General features: G+C 42.0%; 1 protein-coding gene across 1 annotated transcript; it reads right to left on the reverse strand.

Annotated features, from left to right (window-relative positions):
• Window positions 1-1,551: 1,551 nt before the first annotated feature.
• Window positions 1,552-17,867, reverse strand: LOC119550610 (membralin). Its single transcript, XM_037859434.1, has 13 exons — window positions 17,586-17,867; window positions 17,435-17,517; window positions 17,212-17,358; window positions 17,059-17,151; window positions 16,790-16,992; window positions 16,565-16,730; window positions 16,338-16,500; window positions 16,223-16,280; window positions 16,075-16,158; window positions 15,870-16,002; window positions 5,399-5,498; window positions 4,381-5,044; window positions 1,552-3,510 (listed from the first exon to the last, which is right to left on the reverse strand). The coding sequence occupies exons 1-13, from the start codon at window positions 17,721-17,723 to the stop codon at window positions 2,741-2,743; spliced, it is 2,802 nt and encodes a 933-aa protein (XP_037715362.1). The 5' UTR covers window positions 17,724-17,867; the 3' UTR covers window positions 1,552-2,740.
• Window positions 17,868-18,907: the final 1,040 nt, after the last annotated feature.

Below are 18,907 nucleotides of genomic sequence, written 5' to 3' on the forward strand. Positions count from 1 at the left end.
TAAATACCCAATTAAAATGTTGTGCCTGTAATCACAGCTGGAAAGTAGGCAACACTTTGTTTGACTTCTGATTAACAGCATCCTCGGGGCTTTTTGAAGGGATAAAAGGGGGTGGGGATGCCACGAGGGTTGCTCTTATACTTGTTTGGGGGGGGGGGTTGGGATTTGACAAGCCTTTTAAAACATAAAACACACACCCACCCACACGCGGCTATATATGTGATTTGCATTAATGAGATGCAAATGATTTGTTTATTTTTTTTCGCTGTCAGTTGCCAGCTTCTTTGTGGGGCCCTCCTTTATTGAAAAGTTTCTCCCGGAGCCGGATGAAATGAGCAAATAATAAGAAAATATTGATAAAGATGTTAATCAAAGGAAGCTCACGTTGCTCATATAGGCAGCAGTCGACGAGTACTTGCGACATAATAAATATGTTTGTTCCCCCCATCTCTTCTCGCAGGACCATTGGCATCTCTTGATGGAATCGCCCCATATCCGTGTACCAATCCCCCCCGTGGAATGGAATTCTCCGGCTGTGTGTCACGGCTGTCTGGCCCCGGAACGCCTCCACTCCGTCATCGTCGCCGCCATCGCCATGATGTCCCTGCTCCTCCTGTCTGAAGTCGCTCAAGTCGGCACATACGACACAGGACGACCCGCTGTTTGTTATTGCAAGATACTTGGCTGCTCACATCAGCGAACTGGAAGATATGCGCAGTGACAGCACAAGTTGCCACGACCAGGAGGAGCAGCAGGCGCATCACCAGGAGCAGCACTCCCAGTCGAAGGAAGGACCAATTTCCATTGTTTTATTTACATATTTTTGCGGCAACTTTTTGGCGGTGCTCAACACAACATTCCGAAGGCCATCGATGATGATAATTTGGCTTCGGATTTACATTTTCAGATTAACATTCATTTGGTTATTAAGACCTATACAAAACTGTGTACTAAAATAAAGTGAGCTCTTTTACTATTAAAAACCAATAATGTATGTCCTTAGACTTTTTATTCGGTCGGTTCAGATCAATTCTAACAGATATTATTATCTTAGAATAATACCATCTTAAAGCGATATAATTTAAACAATAAAGGGTAAAAAAGAATACAACTTAGATTTAGAAATAAAGATCCAAACTAAAAAGTGCTACTTCAAGACCCAAAAGACTATTAGTGATGTGAAATACATTTTAACCATTAAATTTGTATTAAAAAATCGAAGTGACAACCAATTTAAGCTGATCCCTTTGTAGTTTCCTTTTGTGACCACTCTAAAATCATCCCTTCTTTCCACGTAATAAAATCATATCATATCTTTAATATGACTACCCCGAATTGGTTTTGTTCAGTTCGTTTATAAGGCGGAAATATGCAAATCAAGCTTCAACTTCTGATGTAGCATAATTTGTTTGTGTTCCAGTCAAATTAAATTTCCCGCGAAGGCTATTAACATTTATGTAAATTACACAATCATTTTCGGATTCATTAGACCCAAAAAAAAAAAAGAAACGTCCAGCTGGATTCATTCAGCCCCACAACAAAACATGTGTACTTGATTTTTGTTGTATATTTCTTATACACATTTAGAAATAACATTTTTTTTTTAGCAATAGCAAATAGTCATAGCTACTAGTATTAGTTTAGTGTGTAAAGTTAAGAATTATAAACCGTTCGCGAACTTCGATATCGACCTCCATTGCTTATTGAATAGTTCTACAAACATCGTGGCCACACTCACTCAATCTCACATCAAATCAAATCAGATCAGAGCTACAATCAAATACCTTGTACAAATTAGGGTTATACTTAAAAGAAAGCAAAAACAATAGAATTACCAAAGAGGATTTCACAGATGTTGTTTTATCATTATTATTATGTCAAACATTCAACGATATTGTTTCTTTTTTTTTTCATGAATATTCACAGTGTTTTTTGCGTGTGATGCCTTTTTTTTGAGGTTTTTAAATTATATTTGACAAACAATATATATATATTACACTTGACAATTCTATGGTTTTCCACAAAGTTAAAGCGAAAAGCTGGGGCAAACAGCAGGAGGATCGACTTTTTTATCGGCCGGAAGGGCTTACGGCTGTTTGTCCGTCCGGTTTGGAGGCGGGTCTGGGCGGGATTCTAGGCGGAGCTAGGGGTTCGTGGGTTAAAGGGAGCTACAAAGTTAATTAAAAATGTTCAACGCATTTTTCTCAATAACGAGGGCAAACAAAGATGGGCAAAAAAGTTAAGTTTAAAACGCGACTAGCTTGTGTTGTGTGTGCATTGTGTGGCTGCTGATATATGTATGTAGCCGTACGTGTGTTGCGGCTTCTCACGTATTTGGCTAATTAAAAAGGCTTGCAACATTATTAATATATGTATGTATATCCTGACTTTTCCCTGCAGGTGCAAGCAGGTCAACTACGCGTTTCCGTCACTCGTTTTGTAGTCGAAGCTCAAGCACACCACACTCTCGTGTCGCCCCGTTTCGGAGAAATACCATCTACCCATCCATTCCCTTATCCATCCATCCGAATCCTTGCAGATTTCAGCAGACATTCACACACACACACTCATCATCCAAGCGGGGGCGTCGTGAGTCGTGGTTGATCTCCGGACATAAGTACACCAGACAAATTATCTAAAAATTTACTAGCTCTTTTATGTATAACATCTTGTTATGTGGGTAGCTATTTTCGGGATGGTTGGGTTTGTTTTTCGGGGGGGCTCGCCACTAGTGCCTTGCCTATTCTGATGATGTTACTGCCGTTTCCGCTGCTGCTGCCGTTGTCACTTGGTTTGATGTATGTTGTGAAGTTTTCATTAGCTGCTGCTCCTCCTGTGCCTTGTGGTTTGTGCCAGCATTGAGTTGGCAATTTGCTGCTGACGTTGGGCTGTCGCCTTCTATAAAATCAACTGTTTGCCTGTCATCCATCATTGGCCTGGCTGCTGCCCCTGCTCCAGCTTCGGCTGCTACCCCTGTTGCTCCTGGCAGAGAGGATTGTTTTGACGTGGCAGCTGCTCCCGTCGCGGGCTCGTCCGGTTTGTTTTGCTGCCCATGCTGCTGGTCATTCATAATGCTCTGGACTTGTAGTGGGCAGCTTTGCTTTTCACCTGATGCCGCTGATGATGCTGGGGGAGGTGACCCCTCCGCTTTCAGCAGCTCTGGCAAATTATTTTCTAATTGCCTCGCCTTTGGCTGGGTCTGATGGACATGGACATGGGTGTGGGCGTGGGCGTGGATCAGGGTTCGTTGAGTGCTGTCCGTTGAGGGAGGTGCTGCAACAGTAGTTCCTTCATCCGACATATTTATAATATCCGCCGCAACGGAATTTAGATTTTCCAGCGTCTTGGACAAGGCCCCATCCTGCTGCTCCTCCTGCTTTTCCTGCTCCGGACACTCCATCTCCACCTCCTGAGTCAGCGGCCCATCTTGAGCTACTTCCGCTCCCGTTGCTACTGCATCATTTATGCCCGATGTTGTCGGCTGCTTGCGTCCCTGATTTGTTTCGACATCTGAAATATGCAGGGAATTTGAAGGCAGAGTGAAAATAAAACAGGAAATGACAAGCGAAACATTTACAGTGAATATTTTCCTGCGAATTGAGAAATAATTTCATGCATATTACGATTATTGTATACCGACAAACAGACAGAACCGAACAGAAACAGACCGACAGACGTTAAGAGCAGCTTTGGTTCTTTGGCCATTGAATGTGCTCGAAAATCGAGGGCTTCTTGGATAGCCCAACTCCAATCCTCCACTGCTCTCGTTGGCATTTATTGCCACTGAATCTGTTATTTGCTTATTTGTATTGCTTGTTTGGTTGTTACCGACTCACACACACGCGCTGCTCCGCAGGCGAAAGGGATTTCCCCCGTTTGTCGAGTGGAATTCAAATTTGAATTTATCTTCCAAACGATTTCACACACAGCCAAAAAGGACTTCGTGGCAACGGAAAACTGCTCTGCCATCGTGGAAAAAAAATGTGAAAGCTGCCAGTTATAGTCGAAGTTTTGATGTTCTATAAATACACTCATTCAAGGGTATTAAAAATAACTTAAACCCCTTTTGCCTGGCTAATGAAAACTAGATTTCCCATAAAAGCCACACATTAACAACCCACTCAATTAAACTATATATAAGCTTTGCTAAATGAGTTTTTCCTCTAAAAGGATGCTAAACTGGTATATGCATACTTCCGGATTATGAAAAAAGAGGAATTCCTTTGAATGCGATCCTTTGAGGCAGGTTTTATGCCCACTGAAAGGGTATGCAAATGCTTGCCGCAAAAGTTAAGAGTTTAAGCCCCCAATGTAAAAGGCAATGAAGTGTGCTGGCCTGGCCCCACTCAATTAAGGCGAGGGAATGTCGCCAAAGCTTACCTGCAGCATGGGTTGCTGTTGGCGTTGTTGCTGCTGCTGTAGTTGCAACATCGCTGCCGCTGGTGGGTTCATCAGTTTCCACCGCCGCCGCTGCTCCGCCAACTTGGACCGCCCCGGCTGCTGCCATCGCCGCTGCCACCTGATTGCGCAAGCCAGGTATGTCAGCCACGTTAATACGATGCAGACGCACCTGCATCAGGCGTGCGTTGCCGCCGTGTCCCAGAAAGACGCGTCGCACGGTGGCGAATTGCTCGCGACCCTGCAGCCACTGGCCCACCACGGGCAGTCTTCTCAGGTTGGCCAAGGCCACGCCCACGGCGGCAGTGGGTCCCGGTGGGCGCTGCGGCTCCTGATTCGGTTGCTGCTGCTGTTGCTGTTGCCCCTGACGTTGTGCTGCAAGTTGGCTGAAGAGTCGAGTGACTATGAGTCGGGCACGTTGCATGGACGCAGGCTGGCCAACGACTCCAGCTCCAGCTCCTCCTCCTCCAGCTCCTGGTTCTCCTGCAGCTGCTGGTGCTCCTCCGTTTCCTGCTCCTCCTCCCGCTGCAGCTGCCGCAGCTGCTGCTGCTGCTGCTGCTCCCTGATTGCGTGTGATGATGAAGACCTGGTGCTGGGCCATGATGGCCGGCAGCTCGTAGCGGTGAAAGAAGAACACCATCGAGTGCTGGAAAAGAGAAAAGAGACAAGAGTGTGAGTGTGAGTCTCAGACAGATATATGGGGCAGCTGGAAGGATGAGAGGTTATGCCACGGCATATGCCGGGCACGTGAGCCGGGGTTCGGTCTGCACGTGAGCCTCCGCCCATTGGCATTGGAAACAATGCCACAATGCCACCAAACGGAGACCGGAGACACTGGAGCATGGAGCATGGGAGCATGGGAGAATGGCAATTTGTCATGCACTTGACAGGCGTAAACATGGCCGGAGTTCGTTTCCATCATTGTCGCAGCGGCGTTGCATAACGCATTCATTACTCGCCATGGTTACGCCATGTGGCCACATGTAAATGGGGTGCCCACCTGGGTGAAGAGGTACGAGGAGAGCAGCGCCAGCGTCCTGTATTGTCCACTGAAGCGGTAGTGATACGCATAGAACGCGAAATGGTACAGGTAGAAGAATCTGCAAGTAGACAAGCGAAAAAGGTTAGTGCCTGGGCCAAACAATCGACAATCCACAGGATGCAAGGGAATTTGCCACAGCCTCTCTTCTGTTTCGGTGTCCCTACTTCATTATAACTGCCCAACAATGCCAGCAATTTAAAAAGCTTTCTATTGGGAAACCATTTAGAACATATTTTAAACCTTCAAATCATAATTCTGATCAAATTTTGGCGTTTTGAACTTAAAGTGACTAACTAAATACAAAGCATTCGCCCAGAATTTAAAGAATTTTTTCATCAAGTTCATTTTTCTTTTTAAATCTTTTTAAAAATTAGAAAGTGACCGTTTCCAAATAAATTTACAAAAATTAAAATCCTTTTTTTTTAATTTAGAAAAAAGTCGCCAAATCCTCAAAACTATTAAGATTTATAGAATATTTGATATACAATTTGAATATACATTTATCTTTATTTTCAAGAACGGGCCGAAGGACTTCAGCTTCCATCACCCTTTTGTAACAAATATTATGTTTAGTATAGTATATAATACTTTAATTTGTTAAAAATAAATATTTTTCTAGAAGGAATTTGTATAATTTACTTTTAATATAACCTTAATACGGTTATACGTAGTTAATATTATAATAATAGTAAGGACTCTGTTTGGGGAGAATATTAAGGTACAGAAATATTAAATTCGTTCTTACGATCATTATGAATTATGTTAGGATGTTCTCTCATCCCACAACATTCAAAAACTTAAAAATTAAACCATTTAAAAATAAAATGCACTCAGTTAAACTAAAAGAATCCAATATTTCATCAATCTAGGGTTGCTATGTAAAGTTAAGACCCCATATTATTATATCTCCGGCTAAGTGAAACGTTTACCCCACTTAAGTTGTGTCAAAAGTGTCAAGCACTTTCCGAAATCGAGAAGCAATCTTGGCCTATAACAGATACGGCTCACATAATAGAAAGAACTATGCAATCGCACTTGGTTTTAAAGCTGCCAAAATTCGTGTCTAAAACCCCGAAACCCACATCAAATATCTCCGATCGATGGGGGTAGATGGTTTTTTATTTTTGGGAGCGGGGAAAGCATGATTACCATTCAACCAAATTGTATTTAGCTGTCGAAAATAAAAAGCGAAAACATATTGGTTTCTGTTTTTCTATTTTTCCGCCACCTCCAAGCTGTTTTTTTTCTTTTTGTTTTCGATGGGCTGAGAATAAGCTGCCGAGAAATGGGTCAGACGTGTTTTTTTCGATGGGATGGAAGTGGGAGTTGGAGGACCCATGACATAAGAGTAACAAGTAACAGTAGCCGAGGCGGACAAATATCAAAACGGCCAGGACAACAATGGCCAAGAGAAAAAAAAATACGAAAAAAATAAAACACACTCAAGAGGATTTAATAATATAAATAATTGCTGGCGCTGTTAGCTGAATTGTTGCTGGCCAAAGACAACAAATAAAAAACACAATGGATGGCCGTAGCAACAGCAGAGGCAACAATAATGACAACGAAGGCGACTCATTGATAAGCAATGGACATCGGGACAACTGGACATCGGGACAACTGGACAAACAGCTTGACAACCGGACAGAAGACCTTTTGGCGTGGCCGGCGGAATTGAACTTTAATTTATTTTTACAGGGTTTGCGATGTGGGTTCGGGGCTGGGAATTGGGATAGGGATAGGGTTTTGAGGCATGGCCATGATTGAGTTATGTTATTGAATTTAATTCGAGTTGATTGTGTGCACACACAAACATAGAGCCAGTATCGACCATCAATATCAACGCCGACAAATGAAGACACACGACTCTTATTTAGCAAGCCTTTCCAGGGCATTGCGCAAGCAGAGGAGCATTGAGCATTATGGACACATCCCCGGCAAGCGCCTGCCAGCAATTTCCTCAATTTCCCCCGCAACGCTGACACATGGCCCATACTCCATACGACATACTCCCCTCCAGGATGCCACCCGAATCCTCGCAGCCGGGAAAAGGAAGTGCGGGCTGCAGACACGTAGACAACACTTATCGCCCGTTCGTTTCCGTTCCATTCGCTTTCCTAATGTAGCGTAGCGTTGACAAGCAGCAACTCCTTGTCCCCGCTTCCGCTCCTTTCCCTTTTCTTCTGGTTCACCCTTGCCCTCTTCCAGGCGCAGCACCTCCTCAACCACTTGCAATCGCCTCCGGGGGCACAGTGCACTGACATTGGGTAATCACTCCAAGTATGTCATTTACAACGCCATTCTTATACGGACAAAGCTCTCCTTAGCGGACAAATTCTTAAGACGGACGCCAATATTATATTTGTTTGAAAAGGTGAAAACTAGATAGCTCAACCTTTTTAGAATCTGGAACTTCTCAAATATTCTAACTCTCAGTTACAAGTTTCGCTCTTATAAGGGAATTTTAAAAGTAGGTTTACTCCAACCAACCTTAAAAACAAAGGAATCATTCCTAGTATGTCATTCACAACGGCATTCTTATACGGACAAAGCTCTCTTAAGCGGACAATTTCTTAAGACGGACGCAAATATTATATTAGTTTAAGAAAGTCAAAATTAGAATCTTTTTAGAATCTGGAACTTCTCAAATATTCTAACTTTGAGTAACAAGTTTAAAAACAAACTTGATAAAGTATTAAAATATTTGGAACTAAATATATGCTAGCCCTATTTAATCACTTCTTATACGGACAAAGCTCTCTTAAGCGGACAGTTTCTTAAGACGGACGCCAATATAATATTTGTTTAAAAAAGTGAAAATTAGATAGCTCAATCTTTGAAGAATCTGTAATCTGTAATCTGTAACTATTCTAACCTTCTGTAACAAGTTTCGCTCTTATAAGGGAATTGTCAAAGTATGTTTACTCCAACCAACCTTAAAAACTAAATTGATAAAGTATTAAAATATTTGGAACTAAACATATGTTAACCCGATTTATTGCATCCTAACCTTAAAGGTATTTTACTACATTAAAACTAAGTGTCTAAAAAGAAAGCTCAGTTTGTGAATTACTTCTTTAAACAGGTCTTTTTTTAATTTCTTTTAGGAAGCAAAGATCAGATAACACAAAATTTTTAGAATTTGTAAACTTCTGCACATTAAGCAATATAACTGTAGAGATATATAAATATGATTGATGGATTGTTGAGACTTTAGTAAACTTAAATGATAAGATATTAATAAAATGGTTTTAAAAATTTGTGTGTATTGGGATAAGTACATCCATAAAGTCCTGTTAAATATTACCTATTAAAAGTTATATTCCAATAAAGGGTTTACTAAAACGGATTAACAAATTCCAATTACAATTAAAATACTAAACTAAGACCACAGTTTGTAGACTAAATTCAGTATGTTCTATTAGGGTTCTGTTAAGAAAGCAATGATAGTTCCTTAATAAACATAAATAATATAATATTCCTAACGTTTGTTTACATAACCCCCTTTTTCTAAGAAAAACCATATCAATAATGCTTTGAACCCGAGTGGTAAAAGTCCGTTTACAGTAGTAAGTCCCAGATATCTTACAACTCCATCACCACAATGCCTCAATCAGCTTCCCGTCGCCAGTCGACCAGTGTGCGACGTGGCAGGACGGATGTGCGCCAGGCAAATACGGTTGGCTTTCATATCCTTCGAACCGAGAGCGGAAGTGGGCGGGGCGAGGAGGGGCGGGGCGGATGGCAAATAGGACAACTGTTGCATGTGTCTGGGTAACCGGGTGTGAGTGTGAGTGTGGGTACGTGGTTAAGTAAGCACCTCAGCCCGACTCAACCTGGTGGCAAGTGTGAAACGTAGCTGTTGGTCGTGTCAGTTGCTCCAACAACGATGATCCGATCTGCGTCATAAGTGTTTATTTGTTGCAGGTAAACAGGGGCGGCGGTAGAGGGGGGGCATTCGTAATAGTTAAAGTGCTCAATGAGCTTGTAAGCTCCACAGCTATGCTAGGTATGGTTGCTTTTAATAGCATTTGCATATATGGGATTGCATATCTTCGATGCGAGTGCTGCAGGGTTAAAAGCAGTATCTATGGCAGTAGATGCAAAGGTGAGCGCTCAATGAGGGGTTCGATTCAAAGGCGGGACTCAACGGGGTGAATGCAGCTCGAAACTTAATTGAAATATCGCAAAAACTGAAGTATTTGCCGTGCAAACACTATGGCTCCACTCACTGGGGGTCTTCTTCTCTCACTGCCTGTGTTAAATGCGTGAAAACGACCCATTTTCATGCATAAATTGGAACAGAGTTGTCGCATATGCAAACAGCAGACAAAGGCACGTTGCGCATACGCCATGTTAACAAACAAAACAAGCTGAAACTGAAACAAACAGAGCACAAACACACTGGGACACACACACAACCTGCACACACAACACAGCACACACAACAATGAAGCGATTTTGCCTCGTTATGAGCACTCATCAACTGCACCTTTGAACAACACCCACCCAACAAGGATACGCCCAGTTGAAACCTCCACCACTGCCCCCCCCCACCATCATCCATTTAGCCACCACCCATGGAAGCACCCCCCTTTGAGCCACTTCTGTTGATGGGGGTCGCCGCCCGCGCGGTTGGACAAAAGTTATGGCAGAAAAACAAACTTGACGCAATTATACTTTGCGTAACATGATCTCAATCAACACGAAAACAGCCAAAGGAGTGCAAAGCGAAAGGAAAACGCCAGCCTTATACCATTCCTATACACAGAGAAAAAGTCGATGGCATATAGTGATCATTTTGATGAAATTCAGTATCAATTCTATCTTGATATGATACCCAAAATATTTATAATCTCCATATTGCCTTTTGCTTTCTTTTCCCCTTTCGGGAAGTTTGGATTATGGCTTTCTCACTCTAACCCAGAGTAATTTTATCCGCTATTTTGCTCTTTTCTCTCTCTTTTTCAAGAGAAAAATAATTTTAAGAGAGAAATTTCAAGAAACACATTCCTTAACATCAATTTTACATTATTCCATTGTTTAAAAGATACTTAATAAATTTACCATGCGAACAGGGAACTTTTATGGAGAGGAAATCGAATAAATACCATTTCTTATTATTAAATATACACTTAATGGTAAAAATGATCCTTACTAAATTTTACTAAAATTTACTGAATTTACCGTGAAAAGAGAGAACTTTAAAAAAGAGGAAATGCAAGAAATACCATTCCTTAGTATAAGTTTTACATTATTCCATGGTAAAAATGATACTTAACAATTTTACCATGCCAAGATGGAAATTTATAAGAAAGGAACTCGAAGATATAATATCAAATGTACATTATTTAATGGCAAAAATGATACCTAATAAATTTAACATGAAAAGAGTGAATTTTAAAAGAGAGGAAATGTAATATTTCATACATTTCCTCTCTTTTAAAATTCACTCTTTTCATGTTAAATTTATTAGGTATATTTTTGCCATTAAATAATGTACATTTGATATTATAACTTCGAGTTCCTTTCTTATAAATTCCTTGATATCTAATTAAACTAATTGAAAGGTTAAAATAATACTTGATAAATTGACCACGGGAAGAGAGAATTTTTAAAGAGACAGAATATTTAGGAAATAACATTTCTTAATATCAAATTTCATTATTACATTGAAAAATGTTACTTTATAAATTTACCATGAGAGGAAAGATCTTTTTAAGAGAGGAAACCCAAGAAATACCATTGCCTTATATCAAATTTACAATGATGCATGGTAAAAATGATACTTAAGAATGCGATTATCAAATGATCCCAAGATATTTTTCTTTTCTGTGTACCCCTTCCCGGTTTTTCCGGGGAGCACTTCACCATGGTTGCCAATGCCGTTGACGTTGAGGCTAACCCGCCGACACCGTGGCCACCTTTCAGACCGAGAAGCGGCAACAATGGCAGGCGAATATATATGTTACATGGTCCCCGACCATTCCATATATATATATAGAAATGTATATATATTCCCTATGTTTGTTAGCGTAACAAGCGTGTAAACAACAGAAGGAAAGCGGAGACGAAGGCAGCTACTTGAGGCGCGCTACTGTAGCCGACCTGGGCTGAACCCCTTCCCTGGCTGCCCTGGGTGCCTGGCATTTGCTCTTTGAAGCCCGGGTCCTCAGCTTCCTTCAGCGCGACAAACAATCTGCGCAAGATTCGAAGTGTGGGCCACCGGGCAGGTGTTTCTTTTAGCTTTTCCTGTGCGTTTGCAGCTCATTTAATACGTGTCGTCTGCCCCGTGCCTGGCAACCAGATTTAAGCACAAAAGAAGCATTACGCGCCGCAAGAAGCCACAGGGCAAAATAAGAAGCCATCGCTTCGCAGGATTCGGAGTGAAAAGGGCTGAGTTACGGGGTAAAGTCCGGGTGGTGTCAGGGGCTTATTATACTGGATGGTGGGTATACGACGGGTAGTTAGGGGGTGGTCGTCGGGCGGCCTCGTTAAACGGCGATTAAGCAGAGCCGAGGCAGTCGCTCCTTTGATGACTTTAAAGTCCCTTAAAAGTCAATTAGAATGAATTGAAGGCAATTGACAGGAAGTTCAGAAGGTTAGTTGGTTGGTTGGTTGGTTGGTTGGTTGGCTGCTGCCTGGTTGGCTAAAAGCTAAAAGCTGGCTTTGTTGCCCCGCTCGAGGTTGGCCACTTGACAGTCTTAAGCTTCCAACTGCCGCCGTCTGCGTTTGCAATTGCCATTTGCAATTCACGTTGATTGCAACTTTTAGCAAAGTTTAAGTACACAAATTAGTCTATGCAATGAAATTAATACCATTTGGCGGACTGTAAGTAAGGGGCATGGATGGGCTGTAGCTAAAAAGCGAAAAGCGCCGCCAGCTTGTTTGTCTTGTATGCTAACTTCAATGCCAGCCGGCTGGCTTGGTCGGGGTCCTAGTCCTAGTCCTGGTCCTGGGCCTTAGCTCCTGACTGCCTGCCTTCCACAGACCAAGTTAACCGCAAAAACAGGCAAGCAAATACGGAAGCAGGAGCAGAAGGATCCGATCGGAGCAGAAGTAGACTCCCCCCATCCATCTCCACCGCCTCCGCAGGCAGGAAGGAAGTCAGGAAGGAAGCAGCAGAACAAGCAATCCCGGCCCTGTAACCCATAACCGCAGGACCAACAACAGCGGCGCCAGCAAGAACAAGACAAAAAGGACTAATTTGCAATGGCGAAATTTGGAATACCCTTCCACATATATTTGTTTACTAGCTTTAACTAAATCTGGAATGATCATTAACACAGATTGAGATCAGCTAGATATTAACAAGTCATTTCAGTAATAACATGGAATTATGATATCTTGATATTGAGAAATATAAACTCCCTTCCTTCTCCTTGAAAACTAGATACTTAAGTAGTCAGTATCAGATATATTTGTTTACTAGCTTTAACTAAATCTGAAATGCTCATTAACACAGATTAAGATCAGCTAGATATTAAAAAGTCAATTCAATAATAACATAGAATAATGTTATCTTGATATTGAGAAGTGTAAACACACTTTTCTCTCCTTGAAAATCAGATACTTAAGTAGTCAGTACCAGATATGTTTGCCTTCTAGCTTTAACTTAATTTGGAATACTCATTAAAGCAGATAAAGATTAACAATTCAATAATAACACAGAATAATGTCAACTTGATATTGAGAAGTTTAAACTCCCATATTTCTCCTTGAAAACCAGATAGTCAGATAGTCAATATCAGATATGTTTGTTTACTAGCTTTAACTTAATCTGGAATGATTATTAACATAGATTAAGATCAGCTAAATATTAACAAGTCAATTCAATTATATCATAGAATAATGCTAACTTGATATTGAGAAGTGTAAACTCCCTTTTCTTTCCTTGAAAGCCAGATACTTAAGTAGTCAATTGAATAATAACATTGAATAATATAAACTACATATTAAAAACTGAATTCTTCGCTTAACAAGTCTTTTAAATAATTGTATTGAATAAGGCAAGCTAGGTATTGCAAATTGCAGTCTTCGCTTCACAAGTTATTTTTATAGTAATACTGAATAATGTTAAATAGATATTGAAAATTGCAATCTTCGTGTTGTCGCATTAAAAAACTGTGAAAACGAAAGAGTGACTAATGCACTTTAGCGACTAAATCTACTGGGAGAATAACATATTCAACCTTGATATAAATATCAAACGTGATACTTTCGAAATAAATTTTTTTTAACATACAAAATTTATAAGATTTTTTCATAAGAGGTTACATAAAAGTGCTTGCTTTAAGGAACTTCGATCAGATTTTAACCTTATTGACAGCGTTAATGAAACCAAATATATTTATAATAACAATAAGTAACTTAATAAATGGTCTTGATATTTCGTTCTCAAAATTCCCTTACTCCGAGTTAAGCAACCCTTTGCGAGGGTATAAAAATACTGTACCGGAAACCCCTTTTCACCGCTTGGGGCAGTCAATAACAGCAAAATTAAACCGTAGGAAAGCACACACTTTCCAACGTGCCCCTTTTCCGCACATCCAAAAACACCCTACGGACACACAAAACACTCACAAACATGCATTTATGGTTCCGGTGGAGTGTCCTGGCCATATGGCATATGGATATTCGCAGACCCAGTGCTGAATTAATTTCACTTTAAGCGAGCAGCAAGCAGCTGCCCCAAGATGGAGGCTCCTTGGACTTGGACTTGGAGTAGGAATCGGAATCGAACTCGGACCCATACCCATACTTATATACCGATGCCCATGCCCAATCAATGTCCTTTATGGCTACCTAGAGCAGGCAACATCAGATATTGTTTGCCATTCAATTGCACAGAAAAGGATTCGCCTTCGCCCCCGGAACATTGCAATTGGATATTTTTTCATTCAAAAGTTTTGCAAAAAGTTTGACAATCTGGTCGGGCAAATGATGAGTTATGCGAAACTCCAAGGAGCACAGCAGACACAAAAGATATTTTTCGTTTGGCCAGGTGCACATCACAACCTCACAGATTAGTAGCCTTGTAGTTTCGTAGTTTCGTAGGGCGACTATCATTGGAATCTGGGCGACAGCATTGGTCTTTTCATCTTCACTGGAGATATTCGAGAGATGCCCTATGCGTGCCTGCCATAAATTTTTCATTTGTGGCCTACTCGAATCATAGACACTGAACAAAAGCGGGGTGTAGTCCTGCCCAGCTGTCATTCTCCTTGGCAATCCACGAGACAATCTCTGGGCAAACAAGACGGGGCACATTTAAAATCATTCGCAGCAATGAATCTTTAATGAACATAAATACAACAAGTGGTCCTCGAGGAGAAGAGGCTTTCCCACTTTGCCAATCTTGAGTTTCCAAGCCCTATTTTCGGGAGCACTGATAGCCTTTTAATTCGGCGCAAATTACGCAAAATCAACACCGCCAGGCGGCTTGGCCAGTGATTTAAGGCTGAATGCATGCACATGAATTCATAATCAAGGCGCCAGGACCTTGGGCAACCGCTAAAAAGGGAATTTTCGAGTGTCCTTTTGAATTATTGATGGGTCGTTCAGCGCATCGTGGAAATTGATGTCCGGAAAAGTTGCCAAAAAAAAAAAAAGGAAGGAAAATAAGAAAATAATTTCCTGCGGCTGGCCGTTCTCAATTATGCAAAGTGCGCGTAATAAACCGCAAAGTAGCCCCGTTTCTGGTGAAGATGGGGTTGTCGGTTGTCGGTTGTCCGCTCCTGACGTGCATGGTCATTAATGTCGATCGAACGGGCATGAGCGGCTCTAAATTTCCGCCGCTTTTCCCCCTTTTTTTTTTTGTTATAAGGCAGCGGCCAGTTTATTTAAATGTTTGCTAATGGTGCGGCTCAGTTCCGACGGTCAGGAGCTATATGCCATGATGATGGCTATATGGAGAACAGGCGCTTGGGTTACGCTTGTTGACTTAAGTGATGAAATTCTCTGTTTGCCGGTGTCTGTGTGTGTGAGTGGGTGGGTGGTTTGGGAGGCATGGCCACTGGTCGATTTGTTCTGGCCCCGGGGGAGGCTTGCGCAAGCCAAGTTAATTTTCAAATAACAACCGGGACGCCAGCGGTTGAACTGGTTGGCGGTGAGATGGGGTGCAAAATACCCAGGCTGAGACCAAAGAAAAGGAAAATATGCGAACCAAACGAAATGAACTGTTAAGTGCTGATGAGAAGGAGCTGGGGAAACTGGAAATGGGAGGGCTTGGCTTGGCCAAGATGCCGGGTGGAAGCTATTATCTATGGCCGGACTGCGGCAACATAGATGCTGGAAAGGATTGCAGACTTAATGTAATTGAATTTGTCATTTGTTCGGGCCATGGACGATTGCATAGTAAGAAAAAAAATAAATATCCTCTTCGGTATTCCCTTTTTTTAGATAGTCTCGTTGCCAAATCGGTACGCACCTGAGCCAATGACGCTTGGTGATGCTCGTGTGACAGCAGATGGCATCGTATTGATCCGCAATCCAGACAATCAGTATGATGTAGAAGGCCGTGGTGGTGTCGTTAAAGAACTCCGACATGATGGCTTCCATTCCTGCAGGAAGGCAGGGTTACAAGGGTTAATGGCAATGCAAATTAATCAGTCGAGTGGGGGGTTTATCCACACCTACGAGCGCCAGAATGACGGTGAGCAAGGGAGCGATGGGAAACCGGGCGGACACATTGTACTCCAGCATCTGCAGCAGGTCGACTGGGAAGGAAAATAGAGTCTTTATGGTCTGTTCAAACTTGGCTGGGTTAAATGCTTGCACTACCTATAAAAACAAAGATCTGGTGATGCGAGTAGCGCAGCAGCATAGACACTGAAAAGGTCTGTAAGGTAAAAATCTATTAGTAAGTTTTTAATTTACTAGAACCCAGTGAACTCACAAATAGCAGCATCACACAAAAGGCAGCCGGATAGCTGCTCCAGGCTGCCCACCACATGGACACGAAGCGATAATGTTCGCCGGTGATCACATTGCGCAAGTAGCCCTTGTTCTCCTCCTGCTCGGCTATGGTTCTCACGGAGGCCATGAGTAAGTCATCATAGCTGGAAAAGCAGGGGGATTGCTTACAAAATACAGCTGGAGCTTACAACACAGATGTTTCCTTACCCCAGCAAACGTTTGAGCAGGTAACGCGTTATGCTGTCCCCGAAACACTTGTCCGTATTGGGATCCAGTTGGACCGTGAGCACGGGGATGCGTAAACGCTTTCTCGTGGAGGAAGACAATCGCAGGTGGCCATACTCCAGCGAATATTCCACAATGTACTGCTCCTCTGCAAGAGGAAATGTCATCAGAAAGGTTTAAATACAATCTTATTTATGGTATACCCACCATCATCTTCTTCGTTCTTGAGCTGTATGGCATTGGGATGGTCGTAGGTGTCCAGGATGTTGATGGCATCGAAGTAGTAGTACAGGGATTCGTTGCTGTAGGCGAAGGTGGGTCTGACGGGCAGGCCCAGCTTGCCCAGAATGGACTCGTATCGCTTGAGTCTGTCGTGGTTTTGATGGGTTTGCGGACCAATGCCGTAGTAGCTGCAAAGGATAGATAGGTATGAGTATAAACAATTTAATTAAGGGATATATAATATCTCTACTCACTAGGAATCCTTGAGGGAGCGCACTATTTGTTGGTCCCGCTTGATGCCCTGCCAAATGGCCCGCTTTTCCGTCAGATGGGGTATGATCTCCACTCTACAAAGGGAGTACTTGATTAACAATGATTAAAGAGGGTATCCAAATGGTAGTCCCTGCCTGATGACGCCTTCGCGGGGCCAGTTCTTAATCTCCTGCAGGCAGGTGCAGGGATTCTTGATGAAGGAGTTGTGCACGTAGATGAGCGTGAAGAAGAACAGCAGGGCCTTGGCCAGCAGCAGGAACTCGATGGTCAGCTGCACCTTCCTGGAGGCGGAGGAGGAGATAGAGAGGAGTATGTAGAGATTATGGGTAAGCAGATAAGACGGCCAATGACTCTTACCGTGGAACCAACTCCGCATAGGCAGCCGCCGCCCGAAAGTAAATGGCATGGAACAGTCTGTCCCGCATATTCATCATGTTGTTCTGCAAAGTCGAAGGCCAAGATAAGGGTGTTATGTGCTAAAGGGGTGATCCACCCAGTGGGTAATTACCTGGCCACCACCACCACCGCCGCCTAATCCGCCAGGTAGCACTCGGTTGCGCCCGTTCCCATTTCCATTCCCGTTGATGTTATTGATTGCGTTGGCCACCGCGATCTCGGCCGCATTCTCCGGCAGCACAGCGGCCATGGCTGGAATCTGGGGTTGAAGGCTGTTACTTCCGCGTCTGGTTGGCCGCTCTTCCGCAGTCCAATCCGATCTCGGTCTTCCAAAATATCTCAATCTTAATCTCAGAGAGAATCAACACAAGTTATATTAATCGCACTGCTGTTTGCAGTGTTCGAAAGCACCAAATTTGCTGGTATTAAAGTTGGTATTAAATTGGTCTTCAAATTGCAGTATTTTATTAAAAAGTATTTTAAATGGGAATAACGAACTAGTTCACCATTGGTTCCCAGTCTTTTAAAAAGACCACTTTCAGTTCTGGCGGGAATTTTAAATTTGATTATGCCATGTTCTACGATAAGTGCCCTACATCGTCTCAAAATTATAATTACAAATATACTTAGTTTCCAAACTTATTCATAAGCTCTCGGGTTTCATTACTTAGTCTGCCGCCCACAGTGACATAATAATCAAGGACAGCCCTTAACAGCATATGTAGCCAAATAAGGATTTATCCATTGGCGATAAATAAATAAATAAATACTTTGAATTATCCTTACCTTACTTTATTTTCACTTATACAAAAGTAAGTCTTAAAATTTGAAATAAAAATATAAGTTTACAGCTTGTATATATTTGGAGACGACTAAAGTTTAATATTTTTCTATATTAGATTGCTGAATTTGACTAGTTTCTTAGTAGAACTAGTTCACCATTGGCTAACCGGTTAAGTGCACGAAGCACTATTTTGAACCAGTTCCAACGGTTAACCGCATAAGGTTAATCAGTTCCAACCGCTAACCGCTAAGGCGCGCGAAATTCAAATTTATAAAATCCCCCTCCCCATAACACCAAAACAACACCGCTTAGAATCTTTTTATCTTTATTTTCTGCAAACCAATGTACGAAATTAAATATCTCAATGCCTCGACTTTCACTTGTCATATAAATAAGCTACATTGAATGTCGTTTAATTTAGTTTTACATTGATTGGTGGTTGTGATTTCTTTATTCATTTTACGCCATTGTTTCTATAGTTTCTCATAGTCATATATAGTTACGCATATGTGTTTATGATGTATATATAACTACATACGTGGTTGTTATCTCATTAAGCTACAAAATTATACTCATAAGACGAATACAAACGTTTCCCTCCTTAGTTATTTTTGTTTTATTTACCATTACCATTTACTTTGTTCGCTCTC

This window comes from Drosophila subpulchrella, chromosome 2R, assembly GCF_014743375.2.
Source record: "Drosophila subpulchrella strain 33 F10 #4 breed RU33 chromosome 2R, RU_Dsub_v1.1 Primary Assembly, whole genome shotgun sequence".
NCBI classification, from domain to species: domain Eukaryota; kingdom Metazoa; phylum Arthropoda; class Insecta; order Diptera; family Drosophilidae; genus Drosophila; species Drosophila subpulchrella.

Bases quoted from the DNA above. Each gene is read 5' to 3' on its own strand.
- LOC119550610 (XM_037859434.1), bottom strand. From the start codon at position 17,723: ATGGCCGCTGTGCTGCCGGAGAATGCGGCCGAGATCGCGGTGGCCAAC. The intron at 16,993-17,058 runs GTGAGTAGAGAT...TATCCTTTGCAG, and splicing joins CGCTCCCTCAAGGATTCCTA to CTACTACGGCATTGGTCCGC. The intron at 16,731-16,789 runs GTGGGTATACCA...TTCCTCTTGCAG, and splicing joins CAAGAACGAAGAAGATGATG to AGGAGCAGTACATTGTGGAA.